Source organism: Amblyraja radiata, chromosome 4 (assembly GCF_010909765.2).
Source record: "Amblyraja radiata isolate CabotCenter1 chromosome 4, sAmbRad1.1.pri, whole genome shotgun sequence".
Classification (NCBI taxonomy): Eukaryota; Metazoa; Chordata; class Chondrichthyes; order Rajiformes; family Rajidae; genus Amblyraja; species Amblyraja radiata.
The window spans coordinates 98,280,071-98,305,765 of NC_045959.1; the positions used below are offsets into that span (position 1 = coordinate 98,280,071).

The 25,695-nt window shown below is 45.2% G+C and overlaps 1 protein-coding gene across 1 annotated transcript in view; it reads left to right on the forward strand.

The window, feature by feature from the left end:
- Nucleotides 1-25,695, forward strand: part of arpp21 (cAMP regulated phosphoprotein 21) — a 281,688-nt gene that overhangs the window by 185,726 nt on the left and 70,267 nt on the right. Inside the window, 3 exon segments of the mRNA XM_033020400.1 lie at nucleotides 6,778-6,856; nucleotides 9,905-9,964; nucleotides 19,992-20,132. Of these exon segments, the coding sequence (XP_032876291.1) occupies nucleotides 6,778-6,856; nucleotides 9,905-9,964; nucleotides 19,992-20,132 (280 nt within the window).

Genomic DNA, 25,695 nt, shown 5'->3' on the forward strand with positions numbered 1-25,695 from the left:
CCTGCCGGCAAGGCAGAGCGACGGTCTGGCCAGCCCTGCTGGATGACGGCAGCAAGCTGCTGCAGGGCAGGATCCTTGGCAGTGTGCTGGACCAGGGATTGCATTTGCTGTGAAGGCACAATATTCACATTGAGCACTATCAAGTCAGACATTTCATATGGGTGGCGATCGGTGGACGTTAGCGGTGCGCGGGACAGCGTGTCGGCCACGAACATGTCCTTGCCCTTGCGATAGACAATCTCGAACGTGAAACGCTGGAGCTGCAGCATCATGCGCTGCAACCGGGATGAGACAACATGGATCGGCTTGTTGAGAATGGTGACCAGCGGCTGGTGGTCGGTCTCAATAGTGAAGTTGTTGCCCAAAATGTAGTCCTTGAACTTGGAGCAGGCAAATACCACAACTAGCAACTCCTTCTCAATCTGAGCATAGCGCTGCTCGGCAGGGGTCATGGTGCGGGACGCGTAGAAAACAGGCAGCTGCAGTCCATCATGGATCTGTAGGCAAGCGGCACCAAGACCGAACTTGGAGGCGTCGCAGGTGATGACAATGGGACGCTTTAGGTCGAAACATTTGAGCGTGGGGGTGCTGATCAGCCTGGATTTCAGGACGTCAAAAGCCCTCTGGTGTTGCGGGAACCAGGCCCAGGCAGTGTCCTTCTTGATCAACTCCCTCAGGGGCGCGCTCAGCTCGCTGAGGTCGGGGATGAACTTCCCCAGGTAATTGACCATGCCCAGGAAACGCTGCAAGCTGGGCACGTCAGTAGGTGAAGACATACCGGAGACCGCAGACGTTTTCTGCGGGTCGGGCTTCAGCCCCGAGGCTGTAAAAACGTGGCCCACATAAGTGACCTCCGGGACGCGGAAATTACACTTCTTGGGGTTTAATTTGAGGTTGATCTTCCGGGCCCGGTCCAGGACTTGGCGGAGGTTGAAGTCGTGCTCAGCAACATCCTTACCGTAAACCAGGATGTCGTCAACGATGATGGCACACGGTAGACCGGCAAACAGTTGCTCCATCGTCCGCTGGAACACCTCGCTGGCAGAGTTGATCCCGAATGGCATTCGGAGGAACCGGAACCTGCCGAAAGGGGTGCTGAAAGTTGTCAGGTAAGAGGACTGCTCGTCAAGCGGTATCTGCCAGAAGGAACTCTTGGCATCGAGAACCGAAAAGACAGTGGCCGGGCCAACCTGTGCAGCGACGTCCTCCACTGTTCGCATGGGGTAGTGCGGGCGTTTGATGGCAAGGTTCAGGTCCTTGGGGTTGATGCAAATGCGTATTTCGCTCTTATCCTTTTTCGCAGCAACAACCATGGTGGAGACCCACCGCTCACCTCTTTCAGGATGCCCATGGTAACCATGTCGTGGAGCGTTGACTCCTCTTTGTCCTTCATGGCGAAGGAGACGTGGTGTGGCGGACGGATCACAGGCTCGACATTGGGGTCGACAACAATCTTGTAGCTGCAGGGCAGCTTGCCCAGCTCGTCGTCAAAACGGTCAGGATATTCGATCAGGGGGTTCATAAGGGTCTGCACCTGGTGGATGTCACGGTGGAAAGAGACGAGGCCCAGGTCTTGGCACGCTCGGATGCCCAACAGGGTGATGCAGTTATTATCTAGCAGATAAAAAGTGAGGGGCCGAGAGGCCTTCAGTATCTTGCAATGCAGGGTGGCCTTCCCCACAGGAACGAGCACGCCTCCCCCGTAGGCATGCAAAAGGGAGCGATCAGGAGTAACCTGCTCATTAGTCCTTATCTTCTTGAAAAGGCTTGTTGACATTACATTTGCGACCGCCCCCGTGTCGATTTTTGCGGTGAAGGTCGAGTCGTTTACAGTTACACGAACCGAAGGGTCCGTTATCAGAGCAGGTGCATCCAACAGTGAAAATATGCTGGTCTCCCCCTGGGAGGAACTGGAGTCAGACATAGGGAGTTCGTCAGGCTGGTACTGGGAACCAAGCGCGCTATCAGCTTGTACCAAATTGTTTAACATGCTCCGCTGAGCAGCAACAGGCTTCCCACGGGAACGACAGGCTGCAGAGAAATGGTTTAATTTCCTGCAGAAATTACACGTTTTGCCCAAGGCAGGGCACACATTAAATTGATGAGAGGCAAAGTTGCAATTGGGGCAACGCTGCGGGTTGCTCCCCCCGGGTGCAGGGGGCACCCGTTGTCGTGGCGGGCCCGTGTTCCGCCGACGGCCAGCAACACTGGCAAAGTTAATGTCATGATCAGCCGGTGACACCGCCGAGGAGACAGCCTCGGCCATACGGGAGGCGTGCAGAGCCTCATCAAAAGACAGGTCGGGCTTGCGCAGAAGTTCAGCCCTCAGCTTTTCATCACGTAGACCATAAACCAGAATGTCCCGGGTCAGTTCATCGGGGGTCAGCGTGTCAAGGCGGCACCGCCTGGCCAGGTGTCGCAGCGCAGCGACATAATTATCAACGGATTCGCCTGGGTTCTGACGCCGCCCGAACATTTTAAAACGCTCTAAGATGCAGTTAGTGGGGATGTCGCACATCGCGGTAAACTTAGCCACTAGACATACTGGGTCCCGAGCATCTTCACCCGCAGCATAGACGAATGAGTCAGACCGTTCCAGGGCATCGGGACCAGCCAGGTTGAGGAGCATAGAAGCCTTGACCTCAGGGGTGGCGGCAGGATGAGCGATCGTGACATAGTGGTCGAAGTCACGTCTAAAGACATTCCACCGATGGGCAATGTCGGAATCGAAGACAAGCACATCGGGCTTGCGGCAAGAAGTGGCCATAACGAGGAAATAGAGAAAGGGAGCGGGGAACTGGGTCAAAAGGAAATAAAACAAAACCGATAAACAGGAGGCGCAAGGGAACGATTTATGACACCATGTAAAGAAGAGTCACCAACACTCTGTGACTTTACTCCAGTTTATTCATACTGTACATACATTACTGCACTAGCTGTACGTGGTCTGTCACGGGAACTAGAGAGAGATCAGTGGGTGGGGAGGTTGTAATTATACTTGTGATATGGGGAGTGGTTAGTAGTGGTGAGGTCACTATGTTAAAGGTGCATGCACATATCATCTACAGTTTAAGTGTAAATTGTCCCTTGTGTGTGTGTGTGTGTAGGAAAGTGGTCGGTGCAAACTCGGTGGGTGAAAGGGCCCGTATCTGCGCTATATCACTAAACTAAACCAAACTTAACTTCACTAAAAACTAAACTAAAGGAATTGAAGGAACCAATGAGTGGCACAGGGAATGGCACAGTGGGGCAGCTGGTAGAGCTGTTGTCTCACTGCACTCAAGACCCGGGTTTGATTTTGACTTTGGGTGCTATCTGTGTGGAGTTTGCATGTTGTCCCTGTGACCATGTGGGTTTCTTCTGGGTAGTCCGGTTTCCTGTCACATCCCAAAGATGCGTGGGTTGGTGCAGTAGGTTAATTGCCATTGTAAATTGCCCCAAGTGTGGAGGGATTGAATGAGAAAGTGGGATAACATAGAACTATTGTGAATGGGTGATTGATGGTGATCGATGGTTGGCGTGGACTCGGTGGGCCAAAGGGCCTGTTTCCATGGTGTATCTCTGAACTAAACTCAACTCAACTAAACTCAACTAAACTCAGCTAAACTCAGCTAAACTAAGCTATACTCAGCTAAACCAAGCTAAACCAAGCTAAAGTAAATGAAACTAAAATAAATAGAATTTAATTTTACTATAGACATCTGGTGTTTGTCTTTAATAGCCTTGGAAATGTAGGCAGATAAATAATAAAACCAGAAATAGGCCATGCACCAGCTTCAGCGTGAAGACCCGACTTGATATTTTACTGTAGTCCCATCTTCCTTACGAACATCAAGTGCATTGATTCTGCTTTCATTCATCATCAGTCAGTCACTGTATTACTTTGATTTACTCAATGGCTGAACCCCACAGACGTCTTGCAGTAAAGAATTCCAACAATTTACTACCCTCTGGGTGAAAACATTTCTTCTCACTTCAGTCCTGAATAAGTAACCTCTCTCCAGCCATGGGAAACATCATGTCAGGAGCGTTCAATTGTCATATGCAGGGCCGGATTTACGTATAAGCTTCACAAACTTAAGCTTAGGGCCTCGAGATCTAGGGGGGGCTCGGCAGGGCCGGATTTACCTCTTTAGGCTTCATAGGCTGAAGGCAGCCTAGGGCCTCAAAATCTAGGGGGCCTCCGGCCAAAATGTTTTTTCCCAGAGTAAAAAAAATCCAGAAAAATAAAAATTGGAGCGCTATCAGCGTTTCCACTTTGACGAAAATTACCCGAAATTCTGGTTCTGGCCCGCTGGAAGTTTTGGGGAAAAAAATTGCGACCATCTGTGCCTGCGCAGTTGGGGGAAGCCGGTGACGCAGTAGCGACGCAAAATGACGCTATCTCTCCGCGCGTGCGCAGTGGGCCCGGGCGGGTTCAGATCTCCATTTGCACTCCACACAATCACCTCGATACCTCATGTCTACCAAAGATCCTAGGTGTCTACTCCAGGTAAGTAGTGGAATATTGCATTGCAGGAGTGCCCATTTCTCCAGTACGGGGGGTGGGGGCTGCAGTGTCTGCGGCGCGGAGTCGGAGCCTCACTGCGAGGGAGGGAGAGAGAAGGGGAGGGAGGGGAAGAAAGGGGGGGATGTGAGAGGGGAAAAGAGGGGGTTGAGACGGGGGAAAGAGAGGGAAGGGAGGGGGAGAGAGAGGGGAAGGAGGGAGGGAGAAGGAGGAAGGAAGCAGGAGGGGGGAGAGGGAAAGGGGTATTATCTTTAGTGAGATTGCAAAATTAAGGTAGGTTTTAGAGCAATTATATTTTCTCCTCCATATGAATAATATCAAACAATTGGTACTGCTTTCTTTTCCTTGATAACAATACTGAAAAATATGTATTCCATAGTTTGTGACTTTCATTTTGCATCATACTTTTAATGTGCACACACTAACACAGTCGAACAGTAACAGGCAATCAAATCAACACACAAAACATTTTCTCAAAAAGGTTTTATTTACTGCAAAATCTTACAGTATTTTATTTGCAGTGTTTGCATGCTCCTTTATCACATTTTACATAACATTTTACAGTACGACATGATTATTAAATCAAGGACAGCTTCAATTCTTGATTAAAAAAATGTATACAACAATGATCCCAATCATCCCATTCCAACCACTCATTACTCTTGACTCAACCAAAATTATTTCTGAAATATTGGCCATAAATGTGGCGAAAAATGCTCCAAAATAAGGCTCAGAATGCACCAGAGAGCATCTAAAACCCCAGAGCTTCCGAGGGCCTTAAGCGGGCCCTGGACCCTGGCTGCAAGGGTCTTTGAGCTTCGCGCTTGTGATATGCGCTGCGTGCACTTATTTCTCATAAAGTTTTTGTAATCCTGCCACGCCCTTTTTGAAAAGCTTCGTACGGGCCTGGTGTATAATATTTATGACTGTCATAGGCCTTTCTTACATATGCTGTCACAATGCACTGTAGTCTCTAAACAACACTTCAGTAATTTTCCTTGCCCTCCATTTCAGAATAATAGTGTTTTAAGCTGATAACTCGACACTAGCACTGGCAATAAATAAAAATCGCAGCTTTCCAACCCTTATCTCATTGGCCACGCTCGGCTGCACATCGGTGTCAATCTGGTGGACTCTTCCATCTTTCTCTCGTCGAGGGGGTGGGGGATTGGGAGGGGCCTCACAAGTGGAATAGTCGAGAGCCTCTATTCATCTAAATCCGGCCCTGGTCATATGTATCGGGAATAGAATGATAAAATTCTTTCTTACTGCCTTTACAGGCCCATTCAATCAATCAATCAATCAATCAATCAATCAATCAATCAATCAATCAATCAATCAATCAATCAATCAATCAATCAATCAATCAATCAACCTTTATTGTCATCTTGCAAAGCAACAGTTGTACAGTGCAAAATGAGACGACGTTTCCCAGGGAATACCAGAGCATTGCACATAAAACTTAAACATTTCACACATAAATAAAAACAATAACAACAATCCAGTCCCTGATAAAAACAATACGAATAGTTAAAAAAGTGCAAGTAAAAACAGCAACATTAAAATACAAGTAAAAACCGTCATAAATTGTCCAAGGCAGCTGATTTAAGTGGCCAGTGCCAGAGTTGTTATTAAATTGTCAGTGCAAAAAAGCAGCAGAATCAGGTGAAGTGACTGTTTAGCAGCCTCACAGCCTGTGGAAGGAAGCTGTTTAGCAGTCTGGTTGTCCGGGCTTTGATGCTGCGGTATCTCTTGCCTGATGGCAGGAGATCCAGATGTGTGTGGAGGGGGTGTAGTGTGTCCTTTGCTATGCTCAGTGCTTTTTTCAGGCAGCGATTCTGGAACGCAACAGACAAATAAATATAGTAATCAGTAACACAATATTAATAATCAATAATGCTAGATAATCAGAACATAATAGCGCATAAACCAAAGTAACAAAGCATCTTTATTATTGATTAATTTCATCATCCCGACATATCATTCATCATTATAGCAAGAAATAAAAAGGTGGCATCTCATTTTCACAAGTAATAAGACATATCTGGAGATTTAAAAAGAAACTAATTTTCCTATCTTCTTTGTTCACATCTTTTCCTCAGACTCGTTTTTTTTCTGTAAGTCTACATTTTTCTTCGCTCTATTGAGATGTAAAGATCACAATGGGCAACTCATTGGTTTAAATCCAACCAATAATAATTTTATAAATCGAAGGCCTTGGCTAAAAGAAAAAATAATGATTCTATTGTATGTGTGCCCTTATGTTACAGAATACAGTCAAGAGTACACAGACTCCACAGGGATCGACTTACATGAGTTTCTCATTAATACATTAAAGAACAATCCAAGGTAAGCAACTTTCATGCTGAAGTGACCAGCTGCACCGACAAAATATTTTTTTCTGTACTATATAACTGTTCTTGTTTCGGCCCGAAACGTTGCCTATTTCCTTCGCTCCATAGATGCTGTCGCACCCGCTGAGTTTCTCCAGCAATTTTGTCTACCTGTTCTTAATGTTAAATATTTGCACCTTCATTGTCAAACTATCTTTCCATTTAAAATGATTAACGATGAAACCTATACTTAAATATCAGCGGGTGAGGCAGCATCTATGGAGCGAAGGAAATAGGCAATGTTTCGGGTCAAAACCCTTATTCACCCGAGACCCGAAATGTTGCCCATTTCCTTCGCTCCATAGATGCTGCCTCACCCGCTGAGTTTCTCCAGTATTTTTGTCTACCTTCGATTTTCCAGCATCTCAGATTCAGATTCAATCTTTATTGTCATTGTGCAGTGTACAGTACAGAGAAGACGAAATGCAGTTAACATCTCACCCAGAAGAGCGAACATAGAATAATGAGCAGTAATATATATATATGTACAAACAGTAGCAGTAGTGCAATTTTACTGGGGGAAGATGTCAGTCAGACTACTGACTGACGTCTACTACAAACCCAGTGACTCCCATGGCTATCTGGACTACACTTTTTCCCACCCTGCTTCCTGTAAGGACTCTATCCCCTACTCCCAATTTCTCCGTCTACGCCGCATCTGCACCCAGGATGAAGTGTTCCACACCAGGGCATCGGAAATGTCCTCATTCTTTAGGGAACAGGGGTTTCCCTCTTCTACTATAGATGAGGCTCTCACCAGGGTCTCTTCTATACCCCGTAACTCTGCTCTCACTCCCCATTCCCTTCTCGTAACAAGGACAGAGTCCCCCTTGTCCTCACCTTCCACCCTACCAGCCGTCACATACAACAAATAATCCTGTGACATTTTTGCCACCTCCAACGGAATCCCACCACTGGCCAAATCTTCCTCCCTCCTCCCCTGTCTGCTTTCTGCACAGACTGCTCCCTCCGTAACTCCCTGGTCAATTCGTCCCTTCGCACCCAAACCACCACTCCCCGGGCACTTTCCCCTACAACCACAGGAAATGCTACACTTGTCGCTTTACCTCCCCCCTCGACTCCATCCAAGGACCCAAGCAGTCTTTCCAGGTGCGGCAGGCCTCAACTGCTCTACATCGGTGAGACCAAGCGCAGGCTTGGCGATCGCTTCACCCAACACTTCCGCACAGTTTGCATTAACCAACCTGATCACCCGGTGGCTCAGTACCAACGCCCCCTCCCTTTCCGAATCTGACCTTTATGTCCTGGGCCTCCTCCATGGCCAGAGTGAAGGGCCTGTCCCACTTATGCGACTTTTTAGGCAAGTGCAGGAGACTCTGCGCTTGCCTCATGATCGCCACATGGTCGCCACATGTTCGCCGGTGGTCTCTGGTGAGTCTCCTTCATGGTCACAAGGAGTTCCTGCATTCTGGGAACTAGTCACAGCCTTAGTATGGTCGCCATAAAATTTTTAACATGTTGAAAATTTTTCTGCGACCAAGAATGGAGAAAATCAATACTTTTGTAGCCGTAGGTGGAGTGGTAGTGGGGTCACCATGTAGTTATGGGTAGTCGAGGTAGTCGTAGGTAGTTTAGTTAATTGCCTTTGCTGACCGGGCATTTTCATTGGCTCATTGGGAGGAAAAAAACATAAGCACGAGTTTTCAGAACCAAGGAGAATCAACCGGTAATGTTAAATGTTAACAGCTCGGGCTTATTAAAAGTTGTCTGGTTTCTTAAAAGTGTCTCTGTCGGGGGCTCCCGTGGTTGGAACCCCCGACAGAGATCGCGAGCTCCGTGATGTTAAGTCCGCAGGCACCCGCGGTGGAGCTCTCAAAGTTGGTCTCCAGCAAAGGCAGCCAACTCCTTGATGTTAGGCTGCAGCATGGACGGAGATACGATACGAAAAAAAAAATTGTGTGCTGCACCTGTGTCCTGCAACATTAGGCTGCCAATCCTATCGCTCCCTGAGCCAGGTCAGACTGTCAATCTGAAGAAGGGTTCCGACCCAAAACATCACCTGTTCCTTATCTCCAGAGCTGCAGCCTGACCTACTGAGTTGCTCCAGCACTTTGTGTCTATCTTCGGTATAAACCAGCATTTGCTGTTCCATCCTACACATTCTGTAATATCTATAATGTCACAGTCACCGGTACATATCCACACCCTGAGTTTATCCAACCTACCTCTCAGACCTGTGGTATTGAAATAAATGAAATTTTATCCAATCATCATTCCCTGCTGTGCTCAACCCGAAACAATCTGAAGAAGGGTTCCAACCCAAATTGTCACCCATTCCTTCTATCCAGAGATGCTACCTGTCCCGCTGAATTACTCCAGCATCTTGTGTCTATCTTTGGATGAATGATCTGTCTGTATAAAGTAATCTTTCTGTGCAATGAACAATATTATGTGGCCCCTGTACAGCCAAAGGTGAAAGATGAGTGCATGAAAATGAGAGAAATTGTCAAGAATACAGATCAAAGTGACTTTGTATCTTTAGTTACAGCTCAATTATGGCACAAAATGCACTTGAAGATTAAAGTATGAAGTTCTAAACACATATCATTTTGCTGTCAATGTCATAGAATTTGTTAACCAAAGTGGAGTGATTTTAAACAATCTTCTCGAATTGAATAATTCCCATTATGATAGATTTCACAGAGAAAAAATAAAGATATATAAAGTTTTAATCAAGATGATACTGATCAGCGGAGGTAGTTTAGTATTAATCATTCTGATAGTAATGTGAAGAAGTGATTCCACATGCACTGAGCTCTCTGGATTAATCAACAACCTGAGCAAGGTGCACAGACCCTGAGATTAGTCAGTATACAAGCAACTTGGAAACCTTACAGTATCTGCCAAGGCTCGTGTGTTTTGTCATTCCATTCTTGCAGAATGAAGTTTTTGGATGTACCGAACAACTAAGGGAAAGTGTTTATTTAAACGTTATCAACAGTTTTTATATTTGCACTGATTCAATTTCTTAATCATTTTACAGGGACAGAATGATGCTTTTAAAAATGGAACAGGAACTAATAGATTTTATCAATGATAACAAGTAAGAGATTCCATTAACTTCTATTGCTGTGAACATGACTTTTCAACTTATCTGGTAACTTAGTAGTTTGGATTCAAGCTGGTTTACCCATAGAAGGCAGGGGACAGTGGTGGAATGGTGTTATTCCAACTGGTGGTCTGTAATGTGTGGGGTTCCGCAAGGATCTGTGCTGTAACCTCTATTGCGAGTGATGCGTATAAATTACTTGGACTTAAATGTAGATGAGTTGGTTAGTAAGTTTGCAGATTACCTCAAAATGTGGGGTTGCAGATGGTGAGGAAGACTATCAAAGGATACAGCAGGATATAGATCCGTTACAGATATGGTGGAGAAATGGTAGGTAGTTCAAGAACAGCTTATTTCAAGAACTTGAAGAACAACTGCATGGAGTTTGCAGGTTCTTCCCGTGACCTGCGTGGGTTTCCTCCGAGATCTTTGGTTTCCTCCTACACTCCAAAGACGTGCAGGTTTGTAGGTTAATTGGCTTGGTATAAATGGAAATTGTCCCTAGTGTGTGTAGGATAGTGTAAATGTGTGGGGATCGCTGGTAAGTGTGTACTTGGTCTGTTTCCACGCTGTATCTCTAAACTAAACTAAACAAAACTAACCTTAATACTTCTTCCCAGCAAGCATCAAGCTTGTGAACACTACACATGAACTTTTATGGACTGTGCGCTGTGTCTTTGGTTACAATATTATGGTTACTGATATTGCAGGTTGTATCTATTTATTGTAAACTTGGTAGTTATGCATTACCTGTATTCTATTGTATTTACGGGCCTGTTAAGAAAATACATATGACAACTAAGCAGTCTTGGTTCGTTAGTCTATTTTGACTCAGTCTTGACTTTTGACTCTTGGAATTCAATCTGAGCAAGTATGAGGTGTTGCACTTTGGAAGGTCAAATGTAGGGGACAAGATTGTTAACAGGAATCATATGCACAGATATCTTGGGGTCCACGTCCATAACTCCCTGAAAGTGGCAATACTAGTAGATCGAGTTGTAAAGAAGATGCATGGTATGCTTGTAGTAGAACTTCAGATAGCCCTTGCTTTCTCTCTCCATCCCCTTCCCCTTCCCAGTTCTCCCACCAATCTTACTGTCTCCGCCTACATTCTATCTTTGTCCCGACCCCTCTCCTGACATCAGTCTGAAGAAGGATCTCGACCCGAAACATAACCTATTCCTTCTCTCCAGAGATGCTGCCTCACTTGCTGAGTTTCTCCAGCATTTTTGTCAACCTTTGTTAAGTCTCATTGTCTGTAACTCGTTTTCACCTAGCCCAGAGCTAACAGTCTGACTCGCTGAGTTACTCCAGCTTTTTGTGTCTATCTTCGGTTTAAACCAGCATTTGCAGTTCTTTCCTACACTTTAAGCCCACCATGTTCTTTCCAATCATTAAATATCCACCTTTACTTATCCCATTTATCAGCACCTGATCTTGAGCCTCGATGCCTTTTCCATGGTGTATAGTTTTACTTAATCCAGTCTTTGCTCTGCCATTCCATTATAGATGTATAATTTTCTCACAATTCATGCAATTATGGTTAAACCATACTTTACTATGGTTTTAGGTAATGGGCGGTAGAGTGGTGCAACTGGTAGAGCCGCTGCCTCACAGTGCCGGAGACCCGAGTTCAATTCTGAACTCGAGCCTGACTGTGTCGAGATTGCACTTCCTCCCTGTGACCACGTGGGTTTCCTCTGGGTGCTAGGGTTTCCTCTCGCATCCCAAAGATGTGCAGGTTTGAGGGTTAATTGGTCACTGTAAATTGTCTCCCCAGTACTACGAGTGGATTTGAAAATGGGATAACATAGAACTGGCGTAAAGGGGTGATAGATGGTCGATGAGCCAAAGAGCTTTTTTCCATGCTGTATGTTTAGTTTAGTTTCAGTTTGGAGATACAGCATGGCAACGTGCCCACCGATTCCATGCTGACCATCGATCACCTGTTCGCATACCTTCAATGTTATCCCACTTTCAGACACACTGGGGGCGATTTTACAGAGGCCAATTAACCTAAAATCCCACACGTCTTTGGGATGTGGGAGGAAACCGGAGCTCCCGGAGGAAACCCACGTAGTCACAGGAAGGACATGCAAACTCCACACAGACAGCAATCAGGATTGAACCCAGGTCTCTGGTGCTGTGAGGCAGTAGCTCTACCAGCTGCTCCACTGTGACATATGTCTAAACGAAACTAATGCTTAAATAATTTGATTGATCTTTGTGTTTGGGAATGTAACCAGAGATACAGATGTGAATCCTTTCTGGAAGGTGACATGAATGATCCAGAAGACTATAAACATAGACTACGGAATACCAAAGGGGCCCATTTGGCCCATCATGTTCACACCAGAACTTTCAGAGCTATATTCCGTATCTACTCCCCAGGCCTTTCTCCTAGTTACAGTGTAACTTCATGTAGCATCATGCAATATGTAAACACTTCAGCCCATCACAAATGTTTCATCATAATTCATCAGTCTTTCTTGAAAGCCACATTGGAACATGCCTATTTCACAGTTGCAGACAGTGCACTCCAGATTCCAACCATTAGTCGCATAAATAGTTCTATATTTTATTTTTTCGATTTAGGGATATGGTGCGGAACAGGCTCTTCGGCTCACCGAGTCCACACCTTGACCAACGATCACCGCATATTAACATTACCATACACACACTAGGGACAATTTTACGTTTACAAGTCAATTAGCCTACAAACCTGTACCTCTTTGGAGTGGGGGAAGAAACCAAAGGTCTTGGAGAAAACCTACTCAGGTCACGGGGAGATCTTACAAACTCCCTACAGACAGTACCTGTAGTCAGAATTGAACCTGGGTCTTTGGCGCTGTAAGGTCACTACGCCACCGTGCAGCCCCTATATGTCATTATTCATTCTCTTTCCTTTCATTTTACACGTATGACCTGTTATTTGACCCCCTCTACCAGTTGGAATGGCCATCCACTGTTCACTTAGTAATCTGTTCCTTGATCTATTGGCATATTCAGAAATCTATGGACAGATGCTCCACAATTCTTCTGCTCCTCTAAACTTTTGAATATTCTTCCATTTGTTATCTGTCTTTAGCTTTTTTTACCCAGCCGAAATGCATTACCACACAGTCCCCACATTTTATTTACTACATTTTCTTTTCACCTGGATAAGCCCTGCTTGCACGTTTTACTAAAGTTTCCAGCAAATTTGGTGTTATCTGCAAATATCTTAACTATGCCCCAATACTTTTTGGGATTCTGGAAATGAGCCCTGCAAGACCTCATTATAACAATCGTCTTGGTAACAAATAACTATCTATACCCATTGCAAAGTTACAAATCCCCATCGCCTCCCCCTCCCGTGCCAGTTCCCCCTTTCTTCTTTTTCTCTCCCCCCCTCCTTCACGGAGGTCCCCCCACGTCGGGTCCCCGTTGCGTTTCCCCCCCCCCCCTCATGGTGGTTCCCCCCATGACAGGTCTTTCTTCGTTCCTTCCCTCGGCTGTGACGTCCTTACTTCACGTGTCCGTCTCGTCCGTCGGTTGGCGCCATCATTGGCTGTCGCACCGACCTCTCCATTAACACTGCTGGGTCCTCTCCTGAGGCCTCCGTGGTGCCGACCCAGGCCCCTTCACAGTGAACGCTAGGACCTTGGGTAAAGTTGTGGACTAGGGTGATCCAGAAGTATAAGTACATAGTGTCAGGTAGGTATGGAGGTGTAGAAGACTTTTGTTTTTGTTTTTGCACTATGTTATTTTTGTTGGAGGGAATACTGTGTTTAACTTGTACCCTGACTCTGGTTTTCATGTGAATCTCAGTTGCTGCCATAATTATGACTCGGATGGGAACAGACACAAAATAAAACATCTGGTAGAACTGTGGCGAGTTTCTCAAACCAGTCGGTTTATTCAAGGCCTTAACAATAAGCCTTGTGAAACACTCTGAGAGAACCCAAAGTGTTTTAAAGATTCACAGCACCTGCTGCATTTTTATATTCTCACGACACAACAGTCACATCTGGATTCTACATTTTTGATCTTTGTGCATTGAGAATTTATTAATGATCATTTATCATCGATCAATATCTCTGTAGCTGTCCATCTTTTTCTTTCCCCAGAGATATCTTTACATTTATGTTTCCTGTTATTTAGAAAACCACTCTACTTGATACCTGTCTCATAAACGGGCGCAGTATGAGTCACTACTTCCTGAACAGTTTTATTTCCCTCAGCTTAGTTTACACCCCCAAAGTTTATTTTAACTAGCTAGTCTGTGGAATATAAATACAATAATAAATCTGTTTATTGTCTCTCCTAACATCCTTCACTTCTCTTCACCACGTTGGCCACTATTCCAATCATGCTTCCCCAGTATGTAAACTCATTAGGAGGTAATTTATTTGGTAGAAATTCTGAGAGATGGTATTAACTGGCCTTTAGACAGTCACATAATGGATAGATAGCCATGAAACATATTATAAACTACTCATCATCCTTATACTTTTCAGAATTTCCTGTGTAAAGTGTCCCCCTCTTGGCACTTGGCCATGCCCAAGTAAGCCATAATAAATAACACCATTTAATATATCATCTGGAACAAATTGATGCACATTTTCTTCGCTTCCTACCTGCTTGACCAATATCTTTCAACATATATTACTTCCTGTTATACCAAAATTAAAAAATCCAAACAATTACAATCAATAATTTTGTAAATACTAATATATGTGATGAAATCCTACTCCATGGGTGTACATTAGCATCCAGTCCCCAGTTTGAGGCTTTTTCCCACCAAATCCAGTTTTCCAAAATATCCTCTGCTTCTCTTCCATGCTCTCGGACCAGTCATGAATAACATTCCAACCCTTCTTCATCAGTGTCTTCCAATCAGCATGGAAGTGTAGTATTCATGGAAGTTTGGTTGCGATAAATCTACTTAATGTCTCGTCTGAGTCATTTCGTGACATAACCAAGTTTACTGTTATCAAATGTTCCTCTGATGATGCCATTAATTCCTTGTCCCCGATAGTGATCTGTCTTGTCAGACATTGAATTATGACATAGTGACCAGGTAGAGTACACTTCCACTCATTCTTTCCATATCATTTAGCAGAGATGGAGATATAATATTTTCCCTGCTATAAAACAACACTTGCAAAAGAAGCATTCGTTTTTACATCAATCGCAAATTATAATGTGTAAATCCACAATCAGACTCTCTTGTATTCATTATTTCTCTGGACAGACCTATTGATTCCCTCTTTGATGACATTTGTCTAATTTCATTAGTTTAGTTTATACATATAGTGCGGAAACAGACCCTTTGGCTCACCGAGTCTGCACTGACCAGCGATCCCCATACACTAGCCCTGTCCTACACACTAGGGCCAATTCACAATTTTTACAGAAACCAATTAACCTACAAACCTGTACGACTTTGGAATGTGGGAGGAAACCAGAGCACCCGTGGAAAACCCACGTGGGGAGAACATACAAACTCTGTACGGACGGCACCCGTAGTCAGGATCAAACCCTGGACTCTGGTGCTGTAATGCACCTGTCCCACTTAGGAAACCTGAACAGAAACCTCTGGAGACTTTGCGCCCCACCTAAGGTTTCCGTGCGGTTCCCGGAGGTTGAAGGTGGTTGCCGGAGGTTGCAGGTAGTGGAAGCAGGCAGGGAGACTGACAAAAACCTCCGGGAACCTCCGGGAACCGCACAGAAACCTTGGGTGGGGCGCAAAGTCTCCAGAGGTTTCCATTCAGGTTTCCTAAGTGGGACAGGGGCTAAAGGCAGCAACTCTACCGCTGCCCACCATGTCACCCCTTAGTTCTTCATTAGTTATTACAGTATGGTCAGGGGCATTCTTTACTGTTTACTTTAGTTTAGAGATTCAGCACAGAAATAGGCCCTTCGGACCACTGAGTCTGCACTGACCAGCGATCCCTGTACACTAGACCTATCCTACACACTTGGGACAATTGCCAATTTTTACCGAAGCCAATTAACTGCATCCGTAGCAAAGATTAAACCCCGGGTCTCTGGTGCCGTAAGGCAGAAACTCATCTACTGCACCACTGTGTCGTTGTTATCCAAGCTCACTGTTTATATTGTCAAAAATTGTGCACATAGTGTAGATCAAAAGTCTTATTCTTCGGCTGGTGTTTGACATGGCGAACAACTCCAATAATATATGTTCCCTGAACATCCTGCCATATCCGATCCACTTGACTAGCGATAGTCAGCGATCTTAGGTGACAGTAAGGTTGCGTGTCCTGACTCCGCGCCTCGGTTGTTGAATTAATATCCAATTGGGAACTTGGTGGTTGGCTAACATTAGAATGCCACCCCATACCTGAGACATTCACCAGTTGGAATAAACACCATGCATAGGGCGGCACGGTGGCGCAGTGGAAGAGTTGCTGCCTTACGATGCTTACACTGCCAGAGACCCCGGGTTCGATCCCGGATCCCGACTACGGGTGCTGTTTGTATGTTCTCCCCATGACCGCGTAGGTTTTCTCCAAGATGTTCGGTTTCCTCCCACAAACCAAAGATTTACAGGTTTGAAGGTTAATTGGCTTGGTATAAATGTAAATTGTCCTTAGTGTGTGTAGCATGGTGTTAGTGTTTGGCGATCATTGGTTGGTGCGGACTCAGTGGGCCGAAGGGCCTGTTTCCTTGCTGTATCTCTAAACCTCAGGAATGTCAGGTTGCATGTCTCGACTCCACTGCCTCAGTTTCGAAGTCGATATCCAATTCAAGATTCAAGAGAGTTTATTGTCAGTTGGGGACTTGGTCGTAGGCTAATTTAGAATTATCCAACCACCTCCAGTTGAAATTCCATTTGGAATATTTTGGAAGACCAAGAACCATGAACCAAGGCCACCCTTTACCTGAGACATTAACCAGTTGGAATAAGCACTACACACTTGTTCCATATGTTTCTCCTGGGAAATAATATTCACTCTATCTATCATCCTATTTATTGTCCGCTCATATAGTTTGAGTATTTTATCTTACTTATGAAATACTTGCGAAACATTCTTACTGAGTGTCTCTGCACCTCTCTGTATCTTCTCTCTCAGCTGCGCTAATTGACCATTTAGCCCTGCTTCATCTACCATATTAACTGTGGATATCCCTGCTGCAAATCCCGCTACCATTATCTCCACATCCTCATCAGGTTCTACATGTTTGTATCCCTTTTCCCAGTAATTGCTCCCTTAAAAAATATTGGAATAATTGTCTTGTAGGTATGGGTGAGGGGGAGATGGAGAAAGATCCAAGATGTCCTTATTCTTTAAGGAACGGGGCTTCCCCTCTTCCATCAGAGATGAGGTCCTCATACGTGTCCCCTCGTACCCCGCAGCTCCACTCTTGCTCCCCCTCCCCCCAGACGCAACAGGGACAGAGTCCCCCTAGTCCTCGCCTTTCACCCCGCCAGTTGTCGCATACAATACATAATCCTCTGACATTTTCGCCACCTCCAACGGGATCCACCCATTTATGCAGAGACCGTTTTACGCAGAGACCATTCCGCCCACAACTCCCTGGTTAACTCATCCCTTCCCATCCAAACCACCCCCTCCAGCACCGAACCCTGAGGCACACCACGAGTCACAGGCCTCTAGACTGAGAAGCAACCTTCCACCATCACCCTCTGCCTCCTTCCATGAAGCCAATTTTATATCCATTCAGCTATCTCTCCTTGGATCCCAGCAATCTAACCTCCCAGAGCAGCCTACCATGCGGAACCTTGTCAAATGCTTTGCAGAAATCCATGTACACAACATCTACAGCTCTGCCCTCATCAACCTTTTTGGTCACATCTTCAAAAAACTCAATCAGATTTGTGAGACACCAATTTGTGAGGTCAACATACAAAACCATGCTGACCATCCCTAATCAGCATTTGTCCATCTAAGTGCATATATATCCTATCCATCAGAATAGTCTCTAGTAACTTTCTGACTGCAGATGTTTTACAGCACCTTGACTGAATTTCATTCCTATTCTCAATGGAATACAGTCCTAGCCTACCCAACCTCTCCCTACAGCTCAGGTGCTCAAGTTCTGGTACATCCTCATATATATCCCTCTCCCCGCCCCAATATCCTCCGCTTCAAACACATAATTTACCAACATTTCCGCTGCTTTCAGTGTGATCCCACCCCCAATCCCATCTTTCCAGCCCCACCCCTTTCTGCTTTCCATAAAAACATAGAACATAGGTGCAGGAGTAGGCCCTTTGAGCCAGTAGATACCGTTCCCTCTGCAGCTTCTTGCTTCACTCATTCCTTCCCACCAAAAATGTCCCTTTCCTGCAGCGATGTAACATCTGTCCACACATCTCCTCCCTTGCCCCCATCCAGAGACCCCAGGAGCCCTTCCATGTGAGAGAGAGATTCACGTGCACCACCACTGACCTCAGATACTTATTCAATGGTCCCGATGAGGCTTCTTTTGCATCGGTGAGACGTAGCCAAGACTAGGCAACCAATTCATCAAAAACTTACCCTTGGCCTGCTGGCTCTTTCGGTTGCTAACCATTTTAACTCCATACCAACCTTTCAGTCCTGGACCTCCTCTAATGTTGTGTGAGGCCACACGCAAACGGAAGGGACAACACCTCATATTCCGCTTGGGTGGCTCACAACCCAACCGTGAGCTTGCAAGGTGTTACATTTTGGGAAGTCTAACATGGGCTGGATCTACACCTACACCTACACAGTCTCAGTGGAGTGTTGTAGAGCAGAAGGATCCAGGAGTGAGGTGCATGGTTCCTTGAAGATGGAGTCGCAGTTAGATAAGGTGGTCAAAAAGGCTTTTGGCACATTAGCCTTCATCAGTCAGAGTATTGAGTATAGAAGGTACACAAAATTGCTGGAGGAACTCAGCGGGTGCAGCAGCATCTATGGAGCGAAGGAAATAGGCGACGTTTCGGGCCGAAACCCTTCTTCAGACTGAGTATAGAAGTTGGGAGGTTATGTTGTAGTTGTATAAGGCATTGGTGAGGCTGCATTTAGAGTATTATGTTCAGTTCTGGGCACCATGTTATAGGAAAGATGTTATCAAGCTGGAAAGGGTACAGAAAAGATTTGCGAGGATGTTGCTAGGTCTGGAGGATTGGAGCTATAGGGAGAGGTTGAGTCGGCTGGGACTCTATTCCTTGGAGTACAGGAGGATGAGGGGTGATCTTACAGAGGTGTACAAAATCCTGAGAGGAGTAGATTGGGTAGATGCACAGAGAAGGTGAATTGAGAGCCAGAAGACATAGGTTTAAGGTGAAGGGGAAAAGTGTTATTAGAAATCTGAGGGGTAACCTTTTCACACAGAGGGTGGTGGGTGGATGGAACAGGCTACCAGAGGAGGCAGTTGAGGCAGGGACTATCCCAACATTTATGAAACAGTGAGTCAGGTACATGGATAAGACCGGTTTGGAGGGGTATAGACCTAATGTGGGCAGGTGAGACGAGTGTAGCTGGGACATGTTGGCCGGCGTAGGCAAGTTGGGCTGAAGGACCTGTTTCCATGCTGTATCACTCTATGACTGTTGAATGTTGCAATTGTTGCAATCTCCAATCTTATGTAACACCCCACTTTTCCCCTTCTTCGCTCTTTCCTGTGCCCCCCCCCATCCCGTTCCACCTGTATCCCTTCCTCTGGCTTAACATTTCACTCCTCTTCTCCCCTTATTTGACATCCTTTTGTCTTGTTTTATTCTCCAGCCTTAAACTGCCTAACTGCCAAACCCCCCCTTCACCTGTATCCACCTATCACTTGTCAGGCTTTGTCCCACCCCACCACTTTACAAGCTTTCTTTCCCCTTCCACAATAAGTTGGAAGAAAAGTCTCAATCCAAAACTTTGCCTATCCATTCCCTCCTCAGATGCTGCTTGACCACTAACTACAGCATCTTGTGTCTTATTCATAATTGCCCTTGTGTTAAATTACCATGAGCATTAATGTTTATGTTGGTTCTATGAGTGATCTCTGAAGTCTTCATCTGTTTCTCTTTTCTTCATAGTAATCACTACAAGAAGTTCCCTCCAATGTCATCATATCATCGGATGTTGGTACATCGAGTGGCCGCCTACTTTGGAATGGATCACAATGTAGATCAAAGTGGAAAATCAGTTATAATCAACAAAACAAGCAATACCAGAATGTAAGTATTATTTATAACCTAAAAGCTGGAGTAGCTCAGCGGGACAGGCAGCATCTCTGGAGAAAAGGAATGGGTGACGTTTCGGGCCGAGACCTTTCTTCAGACTGAGGGTCAGGGGAAAGAGAAACGAGAGATATAGATGATGATGTAGAGAGACGTAGAACAAAGGAATGAAAGATGTATAACGATGATAAAGGAAACAGGCGAGGTTGGTGAGAACGATTAGACAATGAGTCTCAACAAGACACTTTTGAAGCTGGTACGACTTTGGTGGGGGAGGGATGGAGAGAGAGAGGGGATGCAAGATTTACTTGAAGTTCGAGAAATCAATATTTGTACCACTGGCTAAAGAGAATTTGGATTCTTTTTCAGACGTTTGTGGAATGGATTTTCTCTGTGCAATGATGGCTAAACTGTCAGTGGTGGCTTTGTTACACACTGAGGTTGACAGCAACCTGGACAGCACATGCACAGTCAGATGTAGAAACCAAGTTGGGTTTTTTGGGAGAGAGAAAACAGGGAATTATAGACCAGTTAGCCTGACATCGGTGGTGGGGAAGTTGCCGGAGTCAATTATAAAAGATGAGATAGCCGCACATTTGGATAGCAGAAACAGGATCGGTCCGAGTCAGCATGGATTTACAAAGGGGAAATCATGCTTGACTCATCTTCTGGAATTTTTTGAAGATGTAACTAGGAAAATGGACAAGGGAGAGCCAGTGGATGTAGTGTACCTGAGCTTTCAGAAAGCATTTGATAAGGTCCCACATAGGAGATTAGTGGGAAAAATTAGGGCACAAGATATTGGAGGTAGAGAGCTGACAATTGGGTTGGTTGGCAGATAGGAAAAAAAGAGTAGGGATTAACGGGTCCCTTTCAGAATGGCAGGCAGTGACTAGTGGGGTACCGCAAGGCTCAGTGCTGGGATCGCAGCTATTTACAATATACATCAATGATTTGGATGAAGGGATTCAAAGTAACATTAGCAAATTTGCAGATGACACAAAGCTGGGTGGCAGTGTGAACTGTGAGGAGGATGCTATGAGAATGCAGGGTGACTTGGACAGGTTGAGGGGGTGGGCAGATGCATGGCTGATGAAGTTTAATGTAGATAAATGTGAGGTTATCCACTTTGGTATCAAAAACAGGAAAGCAGATTACTATCTAAATGACGTCACATTGGGAAAAGGGGAAGTACAACGGGATCTGGGGGTCCTTGTTCATCAGTTTATGAAAGTAAGCATGCAGGTACAGCAGGCAGTGAAGAAAGCGAATGGCATGTTGGCCTTCATAACAAGAGGAGTTTATAGGAGCAAAGAGGACCTTCTGCAGTTGTACAGGGCCCTAGTGAGACCACACCTGGGGTATTGTGTGCAGTTTTGATCCCCTAATTTGAGGAAGGGCATTCTTGCTATTGAGGGAGTGCATCGTAGGTTTACAAGGTTAATTCCCGGGATGGTGGGACTGTCATATGCTGAGAGAATGGAGCAGCTGGGCTTGTACACTCTGGAGTTTAGAAGGATGAGAGGATATCTTATTGAAACATATAAGAATGTTAAGGGTTTGGACATGCTGGAGGCAGGAAACGTGTTCCCGATGTTGGGGGAGTCCAGAACCAGGGGCCACTGTTTAAGAATAAGGAGTAAGCCATTAAGAATGGAGACGAGGAAACACTTTTTATCACAGAGAGTGGTGAGTCTGTGGAATTCTCTGCCTCAGGTGGAGGCCGGTTCTTTGGATACTTTCAAGAGAGAGCTAGATGGGGCTGTTAAAGATAGGGGATATGGGGAGAAGGCGGGAACGGGGTACTGATTGGGGATGATCAGCCATGTCCCTACTCCTGCACCTATTGTCTTTTGTCTATTGTTGGAATCGTGGAATTATACAGCATAGAAAGAGGCCCTTCAGCCCACAGTGTGCATGCTGACCATCTGTGCTAATCTAAGGTACCTGCACTAGGTCCACAGTTTTCTGTGCTTAGGCATTTCCAAGTGCTTGTCTCAATACTTCTTAAATGTTGGAATGCTATGAGATTCCATTAACATCTGCAATTCCTTCTGTCTCTACGAGAGTCTTTGCCTGCAATACACCCTCAATTGATGCATTCCCGATTCCAATTATTTTTCATATCCCCTCTAAACTTCCCACCCCTTGCTTTAAATCTTTTTCTTCTGGCTTCACACACTTCTGCTACGGGAACAACTTTCTTAAAATACTGTCACATCTTTGCCCCTTGTAATTTTGTGACCTCTTTCAGATCCCTCCTCCGCTTCAAGGAAAATAAAGATAACCTTTCCAGTTTTGCCTCACAATTAAAAAGCTCCGTTCCAGGCAATGTCCTTTCGGTGTCACCGTACGTAGATAAGGTGGTTTAGAAGACAAATAGGATAATGGTCCTGGTAAATTTCCTCTGCATCCACAATCTGCATTTGGGGCAGCATGGTGGTGCAGCGGTAGTGTTGCCACCTTACTATGCCAGAGACCCAGGTTTGAACGTGACAACAGGTGCTGTCTGTACGGAGTTTGTACGTTCTCCCCGAGACCTGTTTCCCTCCAGGAGCTCCGGTTTCCTCCCACGCTCCAAAAATTTACATTTGTAGGTTAATTGCCTTGGTAAAATTGTAAATTGTCCCTAGTGTGCGAAGGATAGTTTTAGTGTGCAGGGATCGCTGGTCGGCGTGGACATGGTGGGCAAAAGGGTCTTGCTGTTTCTCAAAACTAAAATAACTAAACAAAATAATCACATCTCTCCTAAGCTGGAACAGCCTGAACTCCACACAGTACTTCAGCTGTGGTCTAACTTGCATTTTGTGGTTGTATTTAAGACCCCTTGCTCTTTTATTCTACGTCCTGGCTTATAAAGACACATTTCTTTTACTAAGCCACCTTTTCTCCCTTTGGTGCCTCCATCAGGGATCCTTGGACCAAGACCCCTCAATATTCTTGACTACTACCATTCATTATGTGTATTCTGCCTATTTGTCCTCCCAAAACGCTTCACATATTTTTTAGGATTAAATTGCATCTGCCGTTGCTCTGCCCACCAATATCTTCCTCATCAGATATATTAGACTATCTTCCTTCCTCTCAACTACCTGCTAATTTACATGTTAACTACGAACTTGTTAGACATATCTCCTGCATTCACGTTTTCTCCCCGTATTGCCTTTTTAGTTACCTTCTGCTATTCTTTAAAAGCTTCCCAATCCTCTGGCTTCCCATTAATCTTTGCAATGTTATATTCCTTCTAGTTTTAGACTGCAATTATAATGTATATAATGTTTATAATGTAATTGCGAGTGCAGCGGTAGAATTGCTGCCTTGCAGTGCCAGAGACCCGGGTTCGATCCTGACTACGGGTGCTGTCTGTACGGTGTTTGTACTTCTCCCTATGACTTCGTGGGTTTTCTCCGGGTGCTCCAGTTTCCACCCACACTCTAAAAGTGTACAGGCTTGAAGGTTAATTGGCTTCAGTAACAAAAATGGTAAATTATCCCTAGTGTATTGGATAGTGCTTGTGTACGAATATCACTGGTTGGCATGGGCCGAAGGGCCTGTTTCCGCTCTGCATGTCTAAAGTATCAAGTATATAACGAACGGTAAGAGTTCCGACACAGATTCTGTAGTACATCATTGTGTGCCCAGTCACATTAACGACTCTCTACTCGATTACTAGGACTAAGTCAATTATGGATTGAATTTGCCAATTAGATTGATGAAGGTTGTATGATAGATGTTGTACACATGGAATTTAGTAAGACTTTAGATCTTGCTGAAAATAGAAATCAACTTTAAAATATTGGCGGGAAGAAGTGCAAGAATGTTTTTGCCAGTTCAGTGTGGCTAATTAAGCACGCAGGACGTTAGATTGAAGCAAGCACCTGGTTGACTCGGCTAGAGACCGAGTAGCAAATTTAAAAAAAAGTCAAGGTTCAGAGGAGCGGCCTGTTGAGAGCAGCTGTGTTGAGGAAAAGTGCCACTTGAGGCTTTGGCCGGAGAGGCTTTGGAGAGAAGGGCTGAGGAGAAACATTGAGAATAATTTAGTATTGTGTTCAGTTCTGGGCACCATGTTATAGGAAAGCTGTTGTCAAGCTGGAAAGGGCACAGAGAAGATTTACGAGGATGTTGCCAGAACTCAAGGGTCTGAGCTATAGGGAGAGGTTGAGTTGGCTGGGACTCTATTCCTTGGAGCGCAGGAAGATACATCTTATAGAGGTGTATAAAATCATGAGAGGAATAGATCGGGTAGATGTAGAGTCTCTTGCCCAGAGTAGGTGAATCGAAGACCATAGGTTTAAGGGAAAGGGGGAAAAGACAATAGGAATCTGAGGGTTACTTTTTTACATAAAGGATGGTTGTCATACGGGACAAGCTCCCAGAGGAGGTAGTTGAGGCTGGGAATATCCCAACATTTAAGAAACAGTTAGACAGGTACATGGATAGAACAGGTACACAAAAATGCTGGAGAAACTCAGTGTGTGCAGCAGCATCTATGGAGCGAAGGAGATAGGCAACATTTCGGGCCGAAACCCTTCTTCAGACATGGATAGCATCTTAAACACATGGATAGAACAGGTTTGGTGGGATATGGGCCAAATCCAGGCAGGTGGGACTAGTGTAGCTGGGACATGTTGGCCGGTGTGGGCAAGTTGGGCCAAAGGGCCTGTTTCCACATTGTACCACTCTAGGACTCTATTACTCTGAGTGCTGGCCTGTCCGGCCCAGAGCAGAGCAGCAGTTAGCAAAAAGTGTAAATAGGAGCTGGTGGCAACACAAAAAAGGAGGCATGCAGGATCATGCTGAACTAACCCCCCCCCCCCCCCCCCCCCCCCCCCCCTGGTTCCAGTCGGGTTCAAGTGGAGTCTGTTCCATGAAACAGTTCACTCCTTCCCCCAATACTGGAGTCAATTTCCCACATATTCAAATCTTGAATCACGTCAAATCAAATTCAAATTGCTAAAGTCTCCAAATGTAATAGAAAGAAAGGTTTAAGAAGGGATGAATTGGGACCAATGTGAGAAGAAGGGCGGTGAATAACAAGTTAAAGGTGTATATTTGAATGCAGTATATGGAACAAAATGGATGAGCTAATAGTGTAGTTAGATATTGGTAGGTACGATGTTGTGGGCATCAGTGAGATGCGACTGAAATGGATGTGGCTGAGGATCGGAGCTGGGAGCTGAATAATCAAGGTTACACGTCCTATTGAAAAAACAGATGGCTGGGAAATATGTGTGGGGTAGCTCTGCTGGTAAAGAATGAATTTAAATCCTTAGCTAGGGGTGACATAGGATCAGAAGATGTAGAATTCTTGTGGGTAGAGTTTGGAAACTGCAAGAATAAAAGACCGTGATGGGAGTTATTTACAGACCTTTTCATTTCACTGCACATCTCGTATGTGTATGTGACAAATAAATTTGACTTGACTTGACTCCAAACAGTAGTCAGGATATAGGGTGCAAGTTACACCAGGAGATACAATCGGCATGTAAGAAAGGCAATGGTGCAGTGGCTGTGGGAGATTTCAATCTGCAGGTAGACGGGGAAAATCAGGTTGATACTG